Below are 24,914 nucleotides of genomic sequence, written 5' to 3' on the forward strand. Positions count from 1 at the left end.
TCCTTGCAGCATGCCTAAGGCACATTCACGCAGATGAGCAGGGACCCTGGGCATCTTTCGTTTGGTGTTTTTCAGAGTCAGCAGAAAGGCCTCTTTAGTGTCCTAAGTTTTGATAACTGTGACCTTAATTGCCTACCGTCTGCAAGCTGTTAGTGTCTTAATGACCGTTCCACAGGTGCATGTTCATGAATTGTTTATGGTTCATTGAACAAGCATGGGAAACAGTGTTAAAACCCTTAACAATGAAGATCTGTGAAGTTATTTGGATTTTTACGAATTATCTTTGAAAGACAGGGTCCTGAAAAAGGGACCTTTCTTTTTTTGCTGAGTTTATAATTGTTCAGAATGTGTAGGTTTACTAGTTAAAAAGAAAATAAATTAAATGCAATTGTTCAATATTGTGTAATGTGTAATTGTTCAATAAAATAAAAATATCTGATCATATAAAATGTGTTGTGTTTGTATTACTTTTACAAATAAAAATGTGATAATAAACAAACAAATCTAAACTAGCATATTTTTCCAGAGATGGCCAGTCAATTTGAGTAACAATATTGCATTATTGCGTATTCTACGTAATGACGCGAGTTTACGTTTACATAATGACGTCATCATGCAGCGACGTCACAACGTCATTTAGCAACATTTAGTAACAAATTGACCTGCCTCGAGCAACTTCCCCTGAAAATTTGTTGGCAACACTGCGTGGTTGATGCTTTTTGTCTACTCGCAAATTATGGTATGAAACGTTGATTTGAACCTTCTGACCAACTAGTGGATCAGACGGCGCACCACTGTCTGATTAATATCGCGTGATTTCTGATGATTGTTCTCGATTATATAGACTGTTTGTTTCTGTATCGGGTGCACCTATCCGTTATAGCATGAGCGAGAGAAGCTCCGCCTACTTCTCTCATGCCAGGAAGTATATTGCCGCGGTCTCGCCCTTCGTCAAATCATAAACTGCAAATAAGAGTCCCTCTGCTATCTATGAATACGAATGGTTATATAAAGTATCACTCAACGGTTGCTAGCTTTAGTTTAACGCAGGTTTTATAGTATGTCTAGGTAGCTAGCTTGTTAGTCCATGGGGTCCCATCGTAAACGGCTAACTTTAGCTAGCTAGTTGATAGGTTCAACCATAACTTTTACGGATAAGCGTGCTATTTTTTTTTAGATAGCACACATCTACAATAAGGTATGCTTTTGTGCTGGGTCAGAATTGTGAGTTGTGCCATTAATATTGCATGCATGTCTTCTATGTTTTATTGTTACAAAAACAACATAATTCCATCACCAAACAGATATTTCAAAGATGGACTTGTCCCATATGCTGCAAGACCTACAACAAGGTAAGGCTCCTGAAGAGGGACATTCCGCAGCAGAACCTGATACGCTGCTCTCCCTTCCAGTGGCTGAGGTCCTGCTTCATGTCCAGGAGAAACTCAAGGCACCAGGGCTCACCACAGAACAAAGTGGAGCAATCCTTCATATTGTGGAGCAGCTATTCAGACTAGGTGACAGACACTGGCTTTTTTCTGAGTGTTGCAGCAATCAGAGCACAGACTTGACAAGGGAGTATGTAGACTTTGTGAGCTCCCTGACACTGTATGCTGCTTTGCCATTGTGTGACAATGACAGTGGCACACTACCAGAGAGTTCCTTTGAGGCCACCCCGGCCAGAGCCTGTGTCGTGAGTTCAGTAGTCTTAGCCCTGGTACAAAGACTTGGGAATGGAGGAGAGGCTGTTTCCAGCCACTGCCAAGCCACCTCCTGGGTCTTCCTCATAGGTCCACTTGCCCCCCTCTTGTGTGTGTTTGCATTGACTCATATGCAAGAGCAGGCATGGACCAGTGAGGCCTCCAGAACAGCTGCGTCTAACCTCCTGGACTCAGTGGTCCAGGCAGGGGACTGGGAGACCACTTCACAGCTTCTGTTTGGGAAGCACAACACAGAGCGCCAACCAGGAGTCCTTGGCTCCATCTTGGAGATCCTGCAGTCGGATTTAAAAAGGTGAATTCCGTCAAAATGACTTGCTAGTAAATAGTGCAAGTTGAAATTATTCAGAACATTTCAAACACTTTAACCTCCTCTGCGTTGTTGACCATATTTCATCAACATTCCCAATCTCAAAACTGAACATCCTTTGCATTCTTTTTTCAATCAGTGCACCATGCTGTGAATGTTCTAAATGTGTTGTTTATAATGTTTTGCAGGGACAGCTGGAAGCGAAACCAGGCCACTAAGCATGTATTTGCCTGGATCCTCATGCAGGTGGGCCGGCCGTGGCTGACCGACTATCTGGAGAAGGTTTTCCCCCCTTCACTGCTGATGTCGGATGATTACTGCACTGACAACCAAGTGCTGGGAGTACGCTGCCTGAATCACATTGTCCTCAATGTGGTGAGATGTACTATATCGCTGAATTTCCAGATAATGCCGTTATCTACAGTAATGGGTTGTAAAACTATGTGTGGTGTTTTGTGTGTCTGTTCAATTAACATCTCCCCCTTTCAGCCTGCTGCCGATCTCTGTCAGTACAACAGGGCCCAGGTGCTCTACCATGCCCTCTTTAACCACCTCTACACATCTGAGCCTCAGCTTATTGAGGTAATGCTGTGGCTTTCAATGACATTAACAGCTTTTGTATGTACAATGCACCGACCAACATCTCATAATACACTTTGTTTGTACTAGTTGTACTCGGTGACAATGTAGCCTCATTCACATCATGGTATTCTATTGTTCCATATACTGTATCTTCCCCTCTGTGTCTCAGGTGGTCCTTCCATGCCTGATAGACCTTCTGCCTGTGTTGGAGAAAGACCCTGCTTGCACTGGGCTCCCCAGGAAGCCTAACCGTTATGACGAGGTGCTGCGGCTGACCCTCACCCATATGGAGATGGAGCATAAACTTGCACTTCGGAGTGTCTATGCCAAGTTTCTGGAACACTTCATTGAAAAGTGAGGTCTATCTCCTCTTGCTAACATTTGAATGGATTTTCATTACACTGAGTATCTGTGAGAAATTGCGTTTGTGATCTCCTGGTTCTGGTAAATGCCATTTTTTTAATTTAATACATATTTAGGAAATTCACTTTTGGATTGTACTTTTCTTTTGTTAGGATGGGTATCGTCATTGTTCGCCATCTGAAACGATTGGAAAGAGTAATCATTGGGTATCTAGAGATTTCAGACGGTCCTGAAGAACAGACTAGACTGGCTATCCTGGATGCTTTAGAAAAGACCCTGCTCATCGCCTGGCCAAGGTTGTCATTACACCCAGCAAATAAATGCGACTAATGGAAATCCCATCTCTGTTTTTGGTGTCATGCTGAGTGTTTGTGTCCTCTGGACTTGCAGAATGGAGTGCCGTCTTTCCGCCCTGGTGCAGAGTCTGTTGAGGCTACTGTGTGACCTGTCCACAGAGTCCATACCCCCAGCAGTGAGAGAGGAGCTTGTCACCAAGGCCACTCATTGTCTGCTGCTGCTGGACCACTGCACCCAGGGCAAGCTCAAGGTAGGCATAAAACAGTATCACTGTACCACTCAGGGTCTTGGGTCGGCTTTTAACCTCCAAGTATATTACCTGTTGAATACAACTTGGCAATAATCAGAAATTGATTTAGGGCTCGATTCAATGCATTGTGCTGAAGAGCTGCACTAAAGTGCATTAGGTATTTAAAGGCAACGTTTCAGCGCTAGCGGAGACGGCATTCACGGTAAAACGCTACATACGTCAGCTCAATCCTAAAATTACCTTTACATTTCAATCAAGATATAAAGCTGATTTTCAGCGATACGGATTGATTTGAGCCCCTAGAGCAGCCATATTCAACAGATCCGGACTCAGAACTGGGTCACTACGGACCACGAGTCCTGCATATACAGTGCCTTCGTTAAGTATTCAGACCCCTTTTTCAAAATTGTTATGTTATAGCCTTTTTCTAAAATTGTAAATTGCTTTTTCCCCCCTCAATGTACACACTACCCTATAATGACAAAGCAGAAACTGTTTTATTATTTTTGCAAATTTGTAATAAAAAACATCACATTTACGTAAGTATTCAGACCCTTCACTCAGTACTTTGTTGAAGCACCTTTGGCAGCAATTACAGCATCGAGTCTTATTGGGTATGACACTACAAGCTTGGCACACCTGTATTTGGGGAGTTTCTCCCATTCTTTTCTGCAGATCCTCTCAAGCTGTCAGGTTGGATGGAGAGTGGCCCAGCCAGAGATGTTCTGGCTGGGCCACTCAAGGACATTCAGAGACTTGTCCTGAAGCCACTAATGCGTTGTCTTGACTGTGTGCTTAGGGTCGTTGTTCTGTTGGAAGGTGAACCTTCGCCCCAGTCTGAGGTCCTGAGCCCTCTGGAGTAGGTTTTCATCAAGGATCTCTCTCTCTACTTTGCTCCGTTCATCTTTCCTTGATCCTGACTAGTCTCCCAGTCTCTGCCGCTGAAAAATATCCCCACAGCACGATGCTGCGACCACCATGCTTCACCGTAGAGATGGTGCTAGGTTTCTTCCAGATGTGACGCTTGGCATTCAGGCCAAAGTGTTCAATCTTGGTTTCATCACACTAGAGAATCTTGTTTCTCATGGTCTATGAGTCTTTAGGTGTCTTTTGGCAAACTCCAAGCGGGCTGTCATGTGCCTTTTACTGAGGAGTGAATTCCGCCTGGCCTATCTACCATAAAGGCCTGATTGGTAGAGTGCTGCAGAGATGGTTGTCCCATCTCCACAGAGGAACTCTGTCAGTGACCATTGGGTTCTTGGTCACCTCCCTGACCAAGGCCCTTCTCCCCCGATTGCTCAGTTTGGACGGGCGGCCAGCTCTAGGAAGAGTCTTCCAAATCATGTCCAATCAATTGAATTTACCACAGGTGGACTCCAATCAAGTTGTAGAAACATCTCAAAGATGATCAATGGAAGCAGGATGCACCTGAGCTGAACTTCAAGTCTCATAGCTAATGGATAGCTTATTATGATAAATAAGGAATCTGTTTTATGTTTAATAAATTAGCAAATATTTCTACAAACCTGTTTCTGATTTGTCATTATGGAGTATTGTGTATAGATTGATGAGGGAAAAAATGTAGTCCATTTTAGAATAAGGCTGTAACATAACAAAATGTGGAAAAAGTCAAGGGGTCTGAATACTTTGTGTGTATATGTGTATATTATGAGTCAGTCTGGCTTTTAGCTGCTGTTGTAGTCGTAAAAGGTGCAATTTTGAAATTTGGTAGTGCATGGGCAGTTTACCTCGTTATGTCATTCACTGACAGATCTTAGAGATATTCATAACCTGTCAGAAATGTCCAGTTGATCAACTAGGCCATGTTAGCTAGGTAGGTAAATTAGGCTAACCAGTGATCTTATAGTTATCATTGTCAGATTACGCCGTGTTTGTTCACAGGCCTCGACCCCAAGGGCCTCGACCCCAAGGGGTCCCCCCCCCCCATTTGATTTTGTTGAGTCATTTGGATGACACTGTGAAATGTGTAGAATTGCAAGAAATTTGCTTTAAAATGTGTACATTTTCTCTGCCAACAAGAACGGTGTGAACAGTTTGGGGTTAAATGTGTTGCGAAATGAGGGTTTGTTACTTTGCCAAAGAATGACAATATCCAGCTGCACCTTTGCCACCTAGGACTGGACCTTCTCAAATTGTAGTTAAGTACCCATCCTCTAAGGTAACTAGTAATAAATTGATGTATTTCAAGTTGTGTATGATATAAATCTGAGCTCAGAACTTCTGAGATAGAGGCAAGTTATTGCCACTTACACTGAACAGAAACGCAATTTGTGTTGGTCCCATGTTTCATCAGCTGAAATAAACGATCACTTCTCTTAATGTTGTGCACAATTAGTTTACATCCCTGTTCGTGAGCATTTGTCCTTCACCAAGAGATAATCCATCCACCTGACAGGTGTGGCATATCAAGAAGCTGATTAAACAGCATGATCATTACACAGGTACACCTTGTGCTAGTGACAAAACGGTACTCTAAAATGTGTAGTTTTGTCACAACACAATGCCACAGATGTCTCAAGTTGAGGGTGTGTGCAACTGCGACCGCAGGAATGTCCACCAGAGCTGTTGCCATAACATTTTATTATTTTTTTTACCTTAAGCCACCTCTGAAGTTTTAGAAAATTTGGCAGTACGTCCAACCAGTCTTACCACTTGATGTCAACGTTGTGAACAGAGTGCCCCATGGTGCGGTTATGATATAAGCTGACAAGGAACACAATTGTATTTTGCCGATGACAATTTGAGTGCTCAGATACTGTGACAAGAGCGAGGCCCACTGTCGTGCCAGTCATCATCTCACGTTTCAGCATGATACTGCAAGGCCCCATGTCGCAAGGATCTGTACACAATTCCTGAAAGCTGATGGTCACATCAGATACTGACTGGTTTACTGATAAAAAAGCATAATGTGACCAGCAGATTAATATGTATTCCATAGATTAAGGCCTATTTAATTTCAATTGAGTTCATAAGGAAATCAGTCAAACTTTGAAATAGTTGTATTTTTGTTCAGTATATTAATGGTAACTATTCTTTTTTCAGATGCTTCTAAAGGATGTCGACAGCAGCTGCACCAGCACCTATGTGCTGAGATGCATAGAGACAGTCACAATGGCCCAAAGATGACATATCTACAGTGTTCATTCCTCCATTGGAAATTTAAGCCCACATCTATGGATATCTGGAACAGTGATATGATCAAGATGAATGTGGTTAATTTGAGCAGGACTGACCCAAGTGCTATTATACAGTAAACGAACATGTTCCATTCTGTATGTCAGTGGATCCCACTGTATTTATTAAAACATCACTGGTTGAGAGCTGGCAAGTCATTCTTTATCAAACAGCAGAAACTAATTTTTTCAGCCAGGTTCAAGACATTACACTATTGTCAGGCTACTCAGCATTGAGATGAATTAATTTGAACAAATGGCCAGAAAAGGACCTGTAGGTGGAAAAACTGAATCTAAGACAGCAAATCATTTGAAATGGCATTCATGATGGGTCTAAATTTGACAATTTAATGGGGTCAAGCCTGATCACAGGATTACGCCCCATCTCATAATCCACCCAGGAGTGATACATTGACAAATTACTGGAAGTACAGTCCCGTTAGGCAAAACATTCTTGACAGCTCAAAGAACCAAAAGGCTTGATGCATTCCAGTAATCCTTCCAGACAACATAACCAGGTTAACCTTCCAAACTAAGAAAGGCCTAGAGTCCATGTCAGAGGAAGTCTGACTATGTTGCCTTGCTTTTGGGGACAGGCTCCGTCTCCTGTTCATACTCAATCTCCACGTAGGCCCTTTTCTTCCTGAATACAGCGCCTTTGAGGGGCATCTTTCCTTTGGAGCCTGAGGCCTCAGTCTCCTCTTCCATCTCTTCAGACTCATCATCCTCTTCACTGGATTCTTCCTGTTCATCGCTGCCTGCCTTCAGATTGTCCATGTCCTTTCAAAGGAGACATGTTTAGTCTTCAAGCAATATCACACCCTATATTAGTCAATGTGAGTGATCTTTAGAAGTGATCATGCTATATTGTAAGTTACCTCAAAGTCACTGAGATCGCTCTCTTCTATTTCATCCTCAGCGACAAATTCTTTCTTTCCAACATCCTGCAAACACATTCACTTGATTTAAAATACATAAGATGGCATTGGGCCTCCCACTTGGGTTTCATTTTGATCAGTACTAATGTCCCGCACCAGACCCTGCCCAATATATAAGAGCCATCTTATTGGTTGTGCTGAAAGGAACACCTGCAGTCCAAAAACTTAAGTTAATAAAATAAGATAGTTCTTAAGTGCAATATCTTAAGATTTAATGCTTTTCTCAAATACCTTATTAAAAATGTCTTGTGTTTGTTGCTAGTCAACCTATCTAGCAAGCAATGGCAATCATGTTAGCATATGTCCTACTGAGATTACTGTTCTAAAACATGTTCTTGGGTTTGAAATAATCAATACTGAAACTTTCAGATGAAGTTTGTGTATTAAACATGTTCAATTGCTTTCATGCGCTTATTCTCTCACTCTCCTGAGTTTAAGACAAGGGTTTATCAACCTTGGAATTAAGAACATATCCAATAACTATTTTCAAGAATCTAATTTCTTAACTTGTTGCTTAAAGAGAAACATAAGAAATAATGCAAGAACATTTCCAAGAACTTTTGAGGAATAGCAACTTTGCATTAACTTTCTTCGTAAGTCTATAGTTAAGGAACGAATGGCAGTTAAGACATTTCTTCTTAAGATTGTGAATCTGGGCCCTGCTCAATAGAAACTCAATTAAGGAGCAGTTGTCACCTCATCATCCTCCTCCTCCTCCTCTGAGTCTGTCTCACTCTCCTCATCCTGGTGCTCCAGTGCCTTATCAAAGGCATGGATGGGGAAGTTGTAGATGTCGCCATACTGAAAGAAATTGAACATTAATACTCAATCTCCTGTTATGAACATACCATATTTGTCTCATGCAGTTTTACTTTGTCTGAAAGTATTCTTCAGGTGGTGACAAATTGTGGAGTGATTGACACTGTACATAATCATGTATTTACCGTTCCTTGTTTCAGTCTCTCCAGCAGTTCTTTCTCTATTGCATTATCAAGCTGTGCAGCAATCAGGGCCTTTTCCTGTAAAACAATAGAATATCAATCTCATGCTTAGATCACATGACATTTTTGTAAATCATAGCCTTTGACAGGAACTCTTGAGTCGCCAATGCCTTACGGTCTATTCACCAACACTCCTTGGAGCAGAACAGTTGAATGCCAGGGCCAAACACTACTGAACTGTTTAACCAAGTACTTACCTCTTTCCTTTTCTCTCTTGCCTCCACCTTTCTACTAAGGGGGACCAGTTTCCTCCTGAAAGATCATACATTTACAGTTCACACGTCATTTGAATAAAATAAAACAAATTCAATAACAAAAAAAGACAATTTGACGTTTACTATACAAGTTAAAGGAAACCAAACTCATTTCCGGAAAGATCAGTTTATGAGTGTGTGAAAGGAATGGTGTATATAGGTTGGATGCTTACTGTCGTTTGAGCGTGAGCTTGCGGATACGGATGAGGTACTGTGTGATCTTGGTGAAGCGCTGTTTACATTTGTGTCTGATGAAACGGGGCCAATAGATCAAGTTCTGGTCAATCTGTTCCAGAGCCTTCTCATAGTTCTTACTAAGTTTCACCTACGAGACAGTTGAAGTTAAAGAGACATCAAATATAAACAAATGTCTATTAACAGACAGTTCTTTAGTTCTATTGTCACTTACCTTCTCCCACATTCGGGCAGGGAAGGCTGCCCTCTCAATAACCTTCATATATAAGAAACATTGACCTAACAAAAAAGGTAAGCAGACACATTAAACCTCAATTTGCATTGTAATCTCAATACCCTTATCAAATACTAAAAACATACTTCCTATGTGTAGCTAAATATTTCTGATACTTATTTCACAGGAGACAACTTACCTTTCTCCTCTCTTATAGTTGCATACTGACTGTTTGCTAGTGGACAGGATGACCTATTACAAAGTCCAGTTATATTGTATTCATTCCGGCAGAAGTTCTGAACCTTTGTCCTGTTAAAAGACCAACAGAAACAGTATTTTGTAAGTAAACCACCAATGACCTTATCTTGATAGCTACAACAAATGAGCTGGCGTTAAAAGCACTGAATGGGTTCCACATCCACACACTTGTGAAAAGACGAAACATCAACAGTGGGTAACTTACTTGACTTTGAAGGAACAGAACGCTCTGTTTCCTATAACATCCCAGATAACCTAGAAATTAAGTGTTAGATTAGTTACCTGGTCACTTTCCTCCAAAACCATCCTCCAAAACCATCTACCAAATATCTAACTAGGGGCAATTCTACGGTAACAGTGATGCTTAGACTCTGATTTTTAACTTTAAAATGTACATGTGCAGTTTGTGCCATCATTTGCATCTGTCCTGTTACTCAAGTAAATATATTTTTGCAAAATGTTCAGTGGAATTTTTTCACAGGAGTCCTTGTGTATAGTTTTATGGTTTGTTTTACTTTGCAATCGTCGGTTTTTACTTGACATACATTTTAAAGGAAAATAATCTTGTGTCTCAGCATCAATCAATCACCCTGGAATTGACCCAGCTAGCAAATTTAGCCTGTTTGCTAGGTATATGGGAGAATACACATTGATCAAGCTAGCTGGCAAACCAACCAACAAGCTGACATTTTATGTGTCATTGAAAGATTAGATAATCTATGTGAATGCATAATCACAAGTCAATATTGTAGCTACAAGTGTAAAATAAACTGATGTCCAGAGCGCGATACATAGCGCGTGGCGTCTCGGACATCAGCTAGCTAGTATCTCTTCACTTACATCGTCGTGCTGCATTTTTAGTTCCCCAAACGAGTGTTGTGAATTCTCCGATTGTTTCAAATATATATTTTTTTACAAGCTCCAAATAGTACAACTTTACAGGCAAGGTGTAGTTAAGTTTTATCTCAGTACAACCACATGGAAAAATAGGAAACGGACGTTATTCTTCTTCTTTACATTTGTATTGCCAGATCGCAAACGTGAAGTGCATACACCGCCGCCTACTGTACTGGAGTGTGAGGACATTCACAGGGTGGTGGGCCGAAGCCTTAAAACGTGAAGTTGATCGATCTCCGTCAATGGAGGAGCTGATTTGTTTGTGTGACATTAACATATTATGACTATAAAATATGTTGGCACCTTCAATTATTGCAATTTTTGTTTATAAAAAGTATAATTCAACACTCGGCCGCTCAGGCAAATTTGCCGAACGCCTAAACATGTAACCAATCAGAACTCCCGTACCAACCCGTCATGAGGAAGTCAACCAATTGCCTGCTTATATCTACGATGTAAACACAGCCTCTTGTGAAAACGCGAGCTGCTGTCTGATGAAGAAGAACAGATATTGCTAGCTAGCTCCCAGAATGAAGTACGATACGTATCTGTTTTCGAGTGGACTAGAAATATGTCGCATGCAATACTAATTGTCATGATTGTATGAAGAGGTAACTCCGTTGACCATTTAGCCAATTTATGAAAAAATAGCCAATGTTAGACTAGCCTAGCCCGCTACATTAAATGGCAATTTCTGTTTCATTAGCTATCTCTGTTAGTAAATTCAATTGCTGAATCATGTTTTGTCACGATTATTTTTGTCTCATTTCAAGTAGCTCGCTGCAGGCTTAAATAAACATTCAATCATATACTTTGCATAGAAACCCAAATAAAAGCATGTAGATAGACAGATGTGTCATGTATGCCAGAATGAAGGTTTAAAAACGACAACTGCATATGCATATTAATCAATACATATGGCATAGCCTACATATATAGCATTGTGCTCTGCAATAAGATAACCAGTTTGATTGGTTATCTCAAATAGCTGCTGCCCAATACCAAGGTGGGCATGCATTGGAATATAAAATGGGGAATGATAAAGAGCCTGTAGGATTATATAAAAAGCAGTTGGGAAATGAATGTTTGCGTTTCAAATACTATATGTTCAGTGTATTTAGGTGGTTTAAATTATTAACTTTCCTACTAACCTTTAACTCTTACATCTAGACGTTCCGCTAGCGGAACACCTGCTCCAATATCCAATGATAGGCGTGGCGCGAATTACAAATTCCTCAAAAATACAAAAACTTCAATTTTTCAAACATATGACTATTTCACAGCATTTTAAAGACAAGACTCTCCTTTATCTAACCACACTGTCCGATTTCAAAAAGGCTTTACAGCGAAAGCAAAACATTAGATTATGTCAGCAGAGTACCAAGCCAGAAATAATCAGACACCCATTTTTCAAGCTAGCATATAATGTCACAAAAACCCAGAAGACAGCTAAATGCAGCACTAACCTTTGATGATGTTCATCAGATGACACACCTAGGACATTATGTTATACAATACATGCATGTTTTGTTCAATCAAGTTCATATTTATATCAAAAAACAGCTTTTTACATTAGCATGTCACGTTCAGAACTAGCATACCCCCGCAAACTTCCGGGGAATTTGCTAACAATTTACTAAATTACTCACGATAAACGTTCACAAAAAGCATAACAATTATTTTAAGAATTATAGATACAGAACTCCTCTATGCACTCGATATGTCCGATTTTAAAATAGGTTTTTGGTGAAAGCACATTTTGCAATATTCTAAGTACATAGCCCAGCCATCACGGGCTAGCTATTTAGACACCCGGCAAGTTTAGCACTCACCAATATCAGATTTACTATTATAAAAGTTTGATTACCTTTTGTTGTCTTCGTCAGAATGCACTCCCAGGACTGCTACTTCAATAACAAATGTTGGTTTGGTCCAAAATAATCCATCATTATATACGAATAGCGGCGTTTTGTTCGTGCGTTCCAGACACTATCCGAAATGGTAAATCAGGGTCGCGCGCATGGCGCAATTCGTGCCAAAAAAAATCTCATTACCGTACTTCGAAGCATGTCAACCGCTGTTTAAAATCAATTTTTATGCAATTTTTCTTGTAAAAAAGCGATAATATTCCGACCGGGAATGTCCATTTAGCTAAACAGAGGAAAGAAAACAAAGCTTTCGGTCGACGCGGGCACGAGCCTGAGTCTCACAGTACTGTAACCAGCCACTACCCAAACGCGCTACTTTTTTCAGCCAGAGCCTGCAAAGCCACGATTCAGCGTTTTGCCGCCTTCTGAGAGCCTATGGCAGCCGTAGGAAGTGTCACGGGACAGCTAAGATCCTCACTCTTCAATAAACAGAGACAAGAAGAACGACACCTTGTCAGACAGGCCACTTCCTGCATGAAATCTTCTCAGGTTTTTGCCTGCCATATGAGTTCTGTTATACTCACAGACACCATTCAAACAGTTTTAGAAACTTTAGGGTCTTTTCTATCCAAAGCCAATAATTATATGCATATTATAGTTACTGGGCAGGAGTAGTAACCAGATTAAATCGGGTACGTTTTTTATCCAGCCGTGAAAATACTGCCCCCTAGCCATAACAGGTTAAAGAAAATCTTGCCAATCCATTTGTTATTCTGCTATGACTGAGTGAGACTTGTTTCGTACATAAACAGTACCAGTCAAAAGTTTGGACACACCGACTCAATCCAGTGTTTCTTTTACTATTTTCTACACTGTAGAATAATAGTGAAGACATCACAACTATGAAATAACACATATGGTATCATGTAGTAACCAAAATAGTGTTCAACTATTTAAAATTTATTTTATATTTGAGATTCTTCAAAGTAGCCACCCTTTGCCTTGATGATAGCTTCGCAAACTCTTGGCATTCTCTCAACCAGCTTCACCTGGAATGCTTTTCCAACAGTCTTGATGTAGTTCCCACATGTGCTGAACACTTGTTGGCTGCTTTTCCTTCACTCAGCTGTCCAACTCATCCCAAACCATCTCAATTGGGTTGAGGTCAGGTGATTATGGAGGCCAGGTCATTTGATGCAGAACTCTATTACTCTCCTTCTTGGTCAAATAGCCCTTACACAGCCTGGAGGTGTGTTGGGTCATTGTCCTGTTGAAAAACAAATGATAGTCCCACTAAGCGCAAACCAGATGGGGTGGCGTATTGCTGCAGAATGCTGTGGTAGCCATGCTGGTTAAGTGTGCCTTGAATTCTAAATTAATCACAGACAGTGTCACCAGCAAAGCACCATCACACCTCCTCCTCCATGCTTCACGGTGGGAACCGTTCACCTACTCTGCGTCCTACAAAGACCTGGCGGTTGGAACCAGAAATCTCAAATTTGGACTCATCAGACCAAAGGACAGATTTCCACCGGTCTAATGTCCATTGCTCGTGTTTCTTGGCCCAAGCAAGTCTCTTCTTCTCGTTGGTGTCCTTTAGTAGTAGTTTCTTTGCAGCAATTCGACCATGAAGGCCTTATTCACGCAGACTCCTCTGAACAGTTGATGTTGAGATGTGTCTGTTACTTGAACTCTGTCAAGCATTTATTTGGGCTGCAATTTCTGAACTTATCCTCTGCAGCAGAGGTAACTCTGGATCTTCCTTTCCTGTGGTGGTCCTCATGAAAGCTAGTTTCATCATAGCGTTTGATGGTTTTTGTGACTGCACTTGAAGAAACTTTAAAAGTTCTTGACATTTTCCGGATTGACTAACATTTCTCTTTGCTTAATTGAGCTGTTCTTGCCATAATATGGACTTGGTCTTTTACCAAATTGGGCAATATTCTGTATACCACCCTTACCTAGTCATATAACAACTGATTGGCTCAAACACATTAAGAAGGAAAGAAATTCCACAAATTAACTTTTAACAAGGCGCACCTGTTAATTGAAATACATTCCAGGTGACTACCTCATGAAGCTGGTTGAGAGAATGCCAAGAGTGTGCAAAGCTGCCATCAAGGCAAAGGGTGGCTACTTTGAAGAATCTCAAATATAAAATATATTTTGATTTGTTTCACACTTTTTTGGTTACTACGTGATTCCATATGTGTTATTTCATTGTTTTGATGTCTTCACTATTATTATACAATGTAGAAAATAGTAAAAAATAAAATAAAGAAAAACCCTGGAATGAGTAGGTGTGTCCAAACTTTTGACTGGTACTTTACATACAAAGAACACCATCAACTAATGTTTCACCATTTTTTCAGTAAGAAGACAAATTGCAAAGGTGTCAGGCAGAATTTGAAGTATCTAAATATTGTGTAACCAACCAATCAATGTATGTCAGTATGAATGAAATTAGTGGGCCCTGCCTTGATCACTATTAGATTTACACTAGTTGTCAGTGGTGTAAAGTACTTAAGTAAAAATACTTTAAAGTACTACTTAAGTATTTTTTTGGAGTATCTGTACTTTACTATTTATATTTTTGCCTACTTTTACTTTACTACATTCCTAAAGAAAATAATGTACTTTTTACCAATACATTTTCCCTGACAGCCAAAAGTATTCATTACATTTTGACAGGAAAATGGTCCAATTCACACTTATCAAGAGAACATCCCTGGTCATCCCTACTGCCTTTCATCTGGCGGACTCACTAAACACAAATGCTTTGTTGGTTAATTATGTCTGAGTATTGGAGTGTGCCGCTGGCTATCCGACAATAAAAAAATAACTGGAAAATTGTGCCGTCTGGTTTGCTTAATATAAGGAATTTGAAATGGCTTATACTTTTACTTTTGATACTTAAGTACATTTTCGCAGATCCATTTACTTTTAATCCTTAAGTATATTTAAAACCAAATACTATTAGACTTTTACTCAAGTCATATTTTATTGGGTGACTTTCACTTTTACTTGAGTTATTTTCTATTAAGGTATCTTTACTTTTACTCAAGTATGACAATGGAGTACTTTTTCCACCACTGCTACTTGTCCTATAGATTTTTGTACTCTTAAATTATTACTTGAAATAAACTGAAAGCTAAAATGCTTGTGCCCGAACGTACAGTTGAAGTCGGAAGTTTACATACACTAAGATTGGAGTCATTAAAACTCATTTTTCAACCACTCCACAAATGTCTTGTTAACAAACTATAGTTTTGGCAAGTCGGTTAGGACATCTACTTCGTGTATGACACAAGTCATTTTTCCAACAATTGTTTACAGACAGATTATTTCACTTATAATTCACTGTATCACAATTCCAGTGGGTCAAACATTTACATACACTGTGCCTTTAAACATCTTGGAAAATTCCAGAAAATGATGTCATGGCTTTAGAAGCTTCTGATAGGCTAATTGACATCCTTTGAGTCAATTGGAGGTGTACCTGTGGATGTATTTCAAGGCCTACCTTCAAACTCAGTGCCTCTTAGTTTGACATCATGGGAAAATTAAAAGAAATCAGCCAAGTCCTCAGAAAAAAAATTGTAGACCTCCACAAGTCTGGTTCATCCTTGGGAGCAATTTCCAAATGCCTGAATGTACCACGTTCATCTGCACAAACAATAGTACGCAAGTATAAAAACCATGCGACCACGCAGCCGTCATACCGCTCAGGAAGGAGACGCGTTCTGTCTCCTAGAGATGAACGTACTTTGGTGCGAAAAGTGCAAATCAATCCCAGAACAACAGCAAAGGACCTTGTGAAGATGCTGGAGGAAACAGGTACAAAAGTATCTATATCCACAGTAAAACGAGTCCGACATAACCTGAAAGGCCGCTCAGCAAGGAAGAAGCCACTGCTCCAAAACCGCCATAAAAAAGCCAGACTACGGTTTGCAACTACACATGGGGACAAAATCGTACTTTTTGGAGAAATGTCTTCTGGTCTGATGAAACAAAAATAGAACCGTTTGGCCATAATGACCATTGTTATGTTTGGAGGAAAAAGGGGGAGGCTTGCAAGCCGAAGAGCAAGTCGAAGAACACCATCCCAACCGTGAAGCATGGGAGTGGCAGCATCATGTTGTGGGGGTGCTTTGCTGCAGGAGGGACTGGTGCACTTCACAAAATAGATGACATCATGAGGTAGGAAAATTATGTGAATATATTGAAGCAACATCTCAAGACATCAGTCAGGAAGTTAAAGCTTGGTCGCAAAGGGTTCTTCCAAATGGACAATGACCCCAAGCATACTTCCAAAGTTGTGGCAAAATGGCTTAAGGACAACGAAGTCAAGGTATTGGAGTGGCCATCACAAAGCCCTGACCTTATTCCCATTGAAAATGTGTGGGCAGAACTGAAAAAGTATGTGCGGGCAAGGAAGCCTACAAACCTGACTCAGTGACACCAGCTCTGTCAGGAGGAATGGGCCAAAATTCACCCAATTTATTGTGGGAAGCTTGTGGAAGAATACCCAAACATTTGATCCAAGTCAAACAATTTAAAGGCAATTCTACCAAATACTAATTCAGTGTATGTAAACTTCTGACCGACTGGGAATGTGATGAAAGAAATAAAAGCTGAAATAAATCATTCTCTCTACTATTATTCTGACATTTCACATTCTTAAAATAAAGTGGTGATCCTAACTGACCTAAGACAGGGAATTTTTACTAGGATTAAATGTCAGGAATTGTGAAAAACTGAGTTTAATTGTATTTGGCTAAGGTGTATGTAAACTTCCGACTTCAGTTATATGTTCGACCTAGCATATAGGCCTACATCATTCGGGATTGGGTCGTGGGAGGGATTCATGTGGGTCGTAGGTTGACATTTTTTGGCATATCGAAAAAATGAATCCATTATAGTGTCAGCCAGCCCCTTAAAACTGACCAGAGTTTAAGATCTTTATAAAGTTAGATGTTCTGAAGCAGAGGGGTTTTATTTTGTACTTATTATTTGTTCCATGTTTTTATACCGCTATTCTCCAGTGGGTTACAACTCAGGCACGTTGTTTTAGTGCACTGTTCACGAAGCCAAACGCTTGGGAACCCCAAAAACGAATAAAAGCCTGCATCCACGGGCAATTACTTGCATTTACCCTTGAACTAAACCTGCATCTGTGCAAGAGGTAAGCAAAAAAAAAGAAATATTTTTCAATGTTTCGTATATCGAGCACATTATTTCAACCATATAATGAAACCCCGGTTCATGATCAGACGGTTGAGGTGCATTGCGTAACAATGAGGTCACACCTGTCACAGACACACTATGACGCTCCCGATCATCACATTTATGAACCGAAGGATCAACGATGGTTACGGTTACAAAAGTATTAGAGGAATGCTCATAGTCTTTTAGTAACTGGTTTGGAAACAAAGTCCACGTTTTCTTGTAGAATTACATTCAACGAACAGTACAAACATATAATCACAATTTCTCAGCATGAAAAAACACTAAAATGTTTGTGAATTTCCAATAAAGTACAGCAAACCGTCAGTAGTTCACGTTATAATATATTCACAACTGATGCATTCTGGGACATTTGATATAGTTAGCAGAGAGGAAGAGGCGAAGCGAGAGCGATAACTCGGCCAGAAATCTGTCTTCTCCAGCAGGTGCCGTTTTTTAGTTTTTGTATGGAGGTCAATGAAAGTGAATTTGGTTAACAAAAGAAAAATGTAATGGCCTATTTGCTGTGTGGCTTATTTGATCGAATATACGTTTCGTAATGATTAGGTTGTTTAGAGTTTACTGATACATCTAGGACTCGTAAACATTGAGGAGAAAACATTTATCGGAGTTGTGCCTCGTCGTTACCACAGTGGTAAAGGCATACCTCGCCTATTTTCACAATTTATCTTCTTAAATTGTGATTTTAAACCTTAACCACACTGTTAACCTTATGCCTAACACTAACCTCAAATAAAAATCACACGTTTTCATGAATTTTACGGACTATTTTGACTTTGTGGCTGTAGTAACTAATGGGCACAGTTGAGCCTGTTTTTCACGCGAGTATATGCTCGCTCATTGGCTAGAATGTGCCCACCTGATCTTGCCTCCTCCCGACTGCCTCTAGTTTTTAAGACATGTATTTTCATTGTTAGAGTGGCTACTAGAATACCTGGTCAATATAATTGATAATATGTGTAGTTGCTCTGTCCCTTGACATCCAAATCGACCAATAGCCCCTCCTCCCTAGATCTGAAGGGGTTAGAGAGGTGTAAATCAGTGACACGTCTTCTTTACATTATAAGGCCTCATGCTATGGAAGAAAGAGGTTTCTTATTTACTTGTTTTTCTTGCTCGTTCATAACCAAGTGGGAAGGGGGTAATTACAGTTGGGAAGTTGTAAATACGAGTTGGATGCAGTCACATGCTCTGAACTCGTTGAGAAACGCTAATTGGCTAATGGCCAACAACCTAGCGTCAACCATAACCAAAAGTACAACTGTCATGCTTGTAAAGAAATGATGGTGCTCAAAAAAACAAATTAATAGATTGCTTTTCATAAATAAAGTTTTGTTGCAATTTCCATAGTAGGTGATGTCAGAGGTCAGCATGTGGGAGAAGTCAGTGCTCAGGGTTGGCAGATGAGTTTCCCACTAGTAATTACCAGTTGGAGGGGCATTCAAGTGTTTTTTCCCCCAGTCGTATGTGGTAAATAGCACCTTCTCACTTTGTTATGAACACAGCATTAGTGCCTAAGAAAACTCAAGTGAGACAAGATTAGGATCTGGAAAACAAGAAACATGATGTCCTTCCTCTCAGCCTTACCTTACGATGGCACACGTAAAGTTGACAAGTGGCAGAACCGGATCTGAGGGCCTAGCTCCTTGACTATATTGTTTCCGCTCATGATGTGCTAAAGTATTGATAAAGTAATCATCTAATAAATTATACAAGTTTGACAATATCTTGCAGCTAAATACACAGCGATCCTATAGTTCATATTCTATATGTAATTCTATTGCTAAGTATTTCTCAGTTAGCATGACAGAAGGAATGGCTAGCTAGTATTTGTGTTTTGCAACACTCAATATTATGAGAGCTTTTCCATGGACCCCATTTGGACTACTACACCCCGCTACACAAACAATCGACAATCCTCCAGGGTTGTGTTAAAATTAAACACAACATTCTTATATAACATTTAAAAACATATGACATACTTGTTTTAATATTCAGAGTAGTCTTTAATTATAAAATGTCCTTACAGAATTATGTAACGTTAAAGTGTTTGTGCCAAATGACAAACTGTAACCATTTTCATTATTCAAAAATAATGCATTAGGTATATTAACTGAATGTAGAACACACAATGCCTTTAAGAACACATTTTACCTCTATATTGATGTATAAACAGGACTTCACTACTGTCCCTTAGCTATATCTAAATTCTCTTCCATTTCAACTCAAAATATGTTAGTCCTATGACATACAACCACTGTGAGTGAATATGTACACACAAGCTCCATCCTTACATGCACACACACATTTCTCCCAAACAAATAAGGCAAGCTCTTTGTTGATACATACAAATAAGCCATGTTTTTGTGGAAAAAACAAAAACAAAAAACAGACAACTGATTTATTTAGAAATGTTACCCATTAAATGCTGTACAACACTGGCACCATTAGTTGGCACTCACTTGGCATTATCAGTCAACTGGTTTCTGTAATGCATGGTACAAAAACAACAAAATAAATGTCACAATTTACATAAGCTCATAACCTTGAAAAGAACAAACTGACATGCAACTCACATCAACTTACATTTAGCTATAAACATGAAAACACAAGTCTGCTTTTCAGAAGTGGAACTGACATTGCACACAATACAGCACAACAGTAATGTAAAATGTTAAATGCCTTGATGCCTCCCACAGCCATTGGCAGCATATGATGATTTCCACACCTTGGAAATCATGAAGGGGCCATCAAGGATCTAGCATTTTGACCAAAGTATATCCAGGTGCACATGGTTCAGAGACCTGTTGCAGACCTTCAAGATGTCTTATCAATAATACTACATTGAGGTTAGCAGGAGCTGATCTTTGTACACAAGAGTGACTGTAGTAGCGGTAAGTAAACCTGCAGCAGCATCAGAACAGCTGCATAGGACAACAGTGACAGGCTTCAGTAACACAAGGTGAACAATTTAATCATGTGTTAACAATACAACAATTCTCACGTAAAAGAACAATGACATGGTTATTTTAGGTGAGAATTAGTTAAAATTCAAAATGCTGCAAGCAGGGTTCTAAGGTATGCAATTAAATATTTTGCTGTGCGACCTGGAGTTTTAATTTGGGAGCACTGTGCGTAAAAATTATAATCCAATATATATATATATTTTTAATAATTGCTGTAATGATAAAGTGTCACTGTAACATTGTTTCCAGAGTGCAGATGAGTTAGCGTCATGCTTGCACCATTAATACAGTGAAAACTGCTTGTTTCTAACCAAAACAGTTAAAAAGACCTGACCCATATTACCAGCGCAATGATTTTTTTCTTCCCGCATTTTACATTCATAAACCATGTCGCACATGGCGTCTGGCCCAATTGAACAGTGTAAATGTTCAGACATGCCGAATTCTGCAGAGGTCTCCCTTCTTTTAGAAACAAAGTGGACTTGAAACAAAGTACACTAAAAGCTTTCGCATTGGAAGCAGTGACACAGGAAACGACAAGTTCCACATTTGCAGCCTGTGAAGGAATTGTCCATTTTGAATGGAAATGTATGTTGTTTCAAAGAAAGCGTCAGAACATTTGCCATGGTCTGTGAATCAATGATTTTCTCAATGCCTATGCCCTAAGACGTTTTTACTAAATCGTAGACGTAGATGTGAAAGTCGTCATCAAACTTGATGAAATAAACAGAGGGTTTGGCTTCAACCTGATGGATAACCATGCCAGTCCTTTTGCCGCCATCCTCTTTGGCATACTCCACTTGTTTGCCAACAAGGCTATCCACCACTTCTCCAGGCTCTCTCTCTGCTGGAGGCGAGTCATCTGCAAAAGCATAGAATATTACCAGCTTTAGTGAGATAATTGGTTGACTACATCTATGTAGTATGATTGTATCTACAGTAAAACAATTTAGAATTACATGTTTTTTTTAAAGAGAGAAAGACAGACATTAAACAATGAGCACGGTTACATGCACACACTAATGTGATTATTGTGGATAGGTTAATATAATAGTTTGTTTAAAATGTTTACATGCTTTGAAAGAAGAACGATTTCCCTAATAATCCTGTTTACATGGACACATCTGAAATCAGGCTACTGATAGGCCTTTTGATAAGTGCAGAAAATCATCAATAAAAATATATTTGATTCTGTGTTCAGACAAAGTTTGTATGTGAAAACTATTTATAAGATGCATACTTTCAGTTTTTCCCAAACTCACTTCACTCGCACTACCTGGTGCTAGCACAGGCACAGATCAAATACACCACCGGAACACCGATTAAGCTGTTTACATGTCCTAATAATTCTAAAGATTGCTCAGAAAACTATGTGTTCTAATCGGTGTATGCTTACTTCAATTTTGAGCTTATGCTGATTAAAATAAGCAGAGTAAGGTGTTTACATGACTATTGCATAATCTGCCTACTGCCATAATCAGTTTAATATCAAACTATTACTGTGCATGTAAACGTACTCAATGTCTACATTTTAAACACTGAAGATAATTTCTGATGGACTCTCACTTGAATCAGGCATTATCCGGAGATCCCCCTCTTTGTAGTCATCCAAGAGCTGGTACATGTACAAAACAGGGTCCTTTTCGTAAGTGATGTAGAACCATGTGTTCATAATGGGAGCCTGTGCTAGCACCATGCCCCTCCACTCCTCCTTTGGTCCTTCATCTTGCTCAAACATGTGCTCCACTGCTTTGCCTATCATGGTTTCTGCTAGCTGGGAATCGCTTACACGAGCTGGAGCTGCAATACAGAGAGCACTTTCAAATGGATAGCTAATATGGCTATGAAAAGACACATTTACTAATCAGTGATATAAGGTATGCATGATCAAACACACATCAAGTACATAAGTACATTGGTTATACCATACTCATACTGAACAGACATAAGTGTAATGCTTTTTATGGCAGAGCAAAGACAATTTTTGTCATGTCTTCACAACACATACCAACTCGGTCTGGTAAAACCTCCAGGCCTTGCACCCTCTCATCTTTGTGAAGCTCAAGTCCATAGATGCAGTCAAATCCATCATACTTGATTAGGTAGAGAGAGGGGTTAACAGGGACTTGGTCGAGAACTGTTCCTTTCCACTGGGAAACCTTGGAGTCTTCCTTCCACTGGTGCGTTATCCTGCAACCCACTATGTTTCGTCTGGGTTGGGCAATAGGCTTGCTTGGACCAACATTATTCTTTTGCTTCCTATAGAGATCCCAATTTGAGAGTCAAGGACAGCAATATGTAAATGAATGTCAAATCAATCTATGTAGTATCAGTTTGTAAACCAACCTGCTTTTGGTCTTATGCTGTGTCTACACAATGAGAGAACTTACTTGTGGGGATTCTTCTTCTTCATCATATTTGCAGATACCCCAATATTCCCTAAAATGACAAACAAACGTGTGCATGAAATCTCTCCAATCAGTATTTATTCCTGTATCATACTTATATCTTAAAAATTACAGCCATATAGTGTAGTAGGCTATATGTAATGTGTAATGTTCCTGTTGCCTTCATGTACACAAGGCGAGAATGTGTCTCACCCCCATCAGCTCTGGGGCGCTGGCCTGGCCTCTTCCCAAATGGGGTCTTCATTGATATACATGTGGGTAAGCAGCCAGGCTGCCAGACTAGGGTGACAATGTCTCTACAAGGTAATCAGGAGAAAGAAGGACAGCGTGCAGGTGGTGGCCCCAGGTGGGAGGATCACTCCCCTCCAGGGCAGGAACACTTAATGTGGCAGTTCAGACTGTTGAAAAATGAGCATGTGTTAAACATGGCAACATTATGATGTAGAATGACTTTGGGGTACAAAATGTCATAACTAGCAAGTATGTCATTGCAAATGTAACTGATATGAACCTAATCAGTCATGCTGACTCGTGTGCTATAGACCTGTCCTTTTATACAATTATATATAGCACCAGTAGCTGCCAAAAAACAATTGCAGAACAGTATATAATTGTTTGTTGTTGAAGGGTGACTTAGTCTTACACACCATGTTCAATGAGTCATAATTACAGTAGAGACCAAGTAGGCCTACCAACACAGGTCAATCAGACTCAATTAACTATTAGTGGTCCATAGAGAAAGTAGGCCCATCTTGGATCAATTTGTCACAATTCTGATGTCATTTCTACAACGTTAGGTGTAATAGAATAATGTATACTTATGAAAATAGACAACATTGGCTGTCTTTCCTGAAAATGTATAAACAATAGTGATTTACACCCCCCCCCCATTTAAAAAAAATCCAGACAGCAGAAATTACTTTTTAGTAGACTAGGATTAGACCCGCCCCCTTCAGACATGTTTTTTCAAACATTACTTACCTACAGGTAACATTGAAATAACGTTCGTCTCATTGCCTCGAACTCACTATTGTATACTTTTATTTAACAGAAACGTCAAGCAGTTCAAGCTAAGTAAAACTACTCAAGATGCTCTAGAGTGACCCAAGAAAGTATAGGATTGTCATTTTGTTTACAATTAATAAAGTCAAAGGGAGGAAATATGTTGCTTGACGTTGCATACATGTGCATCCTAAAGCACCGATTCGCTTGATTGTCAAATAGGCGGATTGACTGGATTTTAACTGAGGAGGTATGGTACCTCAATGTCAGCCATGTTGCACCAGTATATACAAACCCCGCATCAAAACCAGCGCAAGCGAACAAAGGAGGGGAAGGTTTGGGTCTGTCTGACATGCATTTGAAATGCAAACAACAAAGCAGGTTTATACACAAATTGCTCATGCACATGCATACCTCCCAATGAACTACTGTAGTTAGTGGTCGTCTGAGTCCATGCATTTGATTACCAATCGAGTGATTAGTTAGAGGGTTGCTTACCCGATGAATTTTACATCTAAATTGATCCCATCTCGCTTTTCCTCTGGCTCCGTTTGCATACAACCCAAATCCTATGGCCGAGTCCCACCTATCCCGCTTTCTACCAAATAGTGATCTGGAAATGTGGATGGGGGACGCGGGAAGCTCGGTCTTCCTGCGAAATAGTGGGTTCTTCGACCGCAAATTGCGCATGCGCGGACAATACAACACCATTCGTAGAAGCCTACACATATTTTAAATCATCTGTATTTCTGTTTAATACAAGCAATTGTGATTGGCAACCACTTGCAACTTTGTGATGAACTTGAAATATGAATACAGGTACATGAATATAAACAAGTAAACAGTTGTTATTACTTATTGTAGTACCGATATGAAAAAATACCACAGTTTACTATAGAAAAGTTACCACATTACTTACTATAGAATTTTGTAGTAAACTGTAGTATGCTAT

The 24,914-nt window shown here is 39.8% G+C and overlaps 3 protein-coding genes and 1 non-coding gene across 8 annotated transcripts; 1 reads left to right on the forward strand and 3 right to left on the reverse strand.

Moving 5' to 3' along the window:
- The first annotated feature begins 609 nt into the window (after window positions 1-609).
- Window positions 610-6,861, forward strand: tti2 (TELO2 interacting protein 2). Of its 4 annotated transcripts, none has more exons than XM_014174876.2 (8): window positions 610-739; window positions 1,305-2,013; window positions 2,217-2,403; window positions 2,518-2,610; window positions 2,780-2,964; window positions 3,126-3,269; window positions 3,364-3,520; window positions 6,584-6,861. In XM_014174876.2, exons 2-8 carry the CDS (start codon window positions 1,316-1,318, stop codon window positions 6,665-6,667), a joined length of 1,548 nt encoding a protein of 515 aa, XP_014030351.1. In that variant the 5' UTR covers window positions 610-739; window positions 1,305-1,315; the 3' UTR covers window positions 6,668-6,861. The 4 variants fall into 4 exon arrangements, with proteins under 4 accessions (XP_014030351.1, XP_014030353.1, XP_014030352.1 ...); XM_014174878.2 differs by lacking the exon at window positions 6,584-6,861 and adding an exon at window positions 4,320-4,372; XM_014174877.2 differs by having other exon boundaries at window positions 640-1,198.
- Window positions 6,808-10,648, reverse strand: mak16 (MAK16 homolog (S. cerevisiae)). The gene is made up of 10 exons (XM_014174880.2): window positions 10,415-10,648; window positions 9,780-9,829; window positions 9,516-9,625; window positions 9,317-9,381; window positions 9,081-9,232; window positions 8,851-8,905; window positions 8,597-8,671; window positions 8,349-8,453; window positions 7,593-7,658; window positions 6,808-7,494 (listed from the first exon to the last, which is right to left on the reverse strand). The coding sequence occupies exons 1-10, from the start codon at window positions 10,427-10,429 to the stop codon at window positions 7,285-7,287; spliced, it is 903 nt and encodes a 300-aa protein (XP_014030355.1). The 5' UTR covers window positions 10,430-10,648; the 3' UTR covers window positions 6,808-7,284.
- A 6,958-nt stretch (window positions 10,649-17,606) lies between these two features.
- Window positions 17,607-17,702, reverse strand: LOC123730867 (small nucleolar RNA U13). Its single transcript, XR_006762318.1, has one exon. It is a non-coding gene; the product is annotated as a small nucleolar RNA U13 (small nucleolar RNA).
- A 1,869-nt stretch (window positions 17,703-19,571) lies between these two features.
- On the reverse strand, window positions 19,572-24,586 carry spinb (spindlin b). 2 transcript variants are annotated; one of them, NM_001165328.1, is given in 6 exon segments: window positions 19,572-21,414; window positions 22,119-22,352; window positions 22,561-22,811; window positions 22,943-22,991; window positions 23,153-23,358; window positions 24,461-24,546. In NM_001165328.1, coding segments are annotated over 5 exon segments (786 nt in total). In that variant the 5' UTR covers window positions 23,205-23,358; window positions 24,461-24,546; the 3' UTR covers window positions 19,572-21,214.
- Between the last annotated feature and the right edge of the window lie 328 nt (window positions 24,587-24,914).

Source organism: Salmo salar, chromosome ssa26 (genome assembly GCF_905237065.1).
Source record: "Salmo salar chromosome ssa26, Ssal_v3.1, whole genome shotgun sequence".
In the NCBI taxonomy this organism is placed as follows: domain Eukaryota; kingdom Metazoa; phylum Chordata; class Actinopteri; order Salmoniformes; family Salmonidae; genus Salmo; species Salmo salar.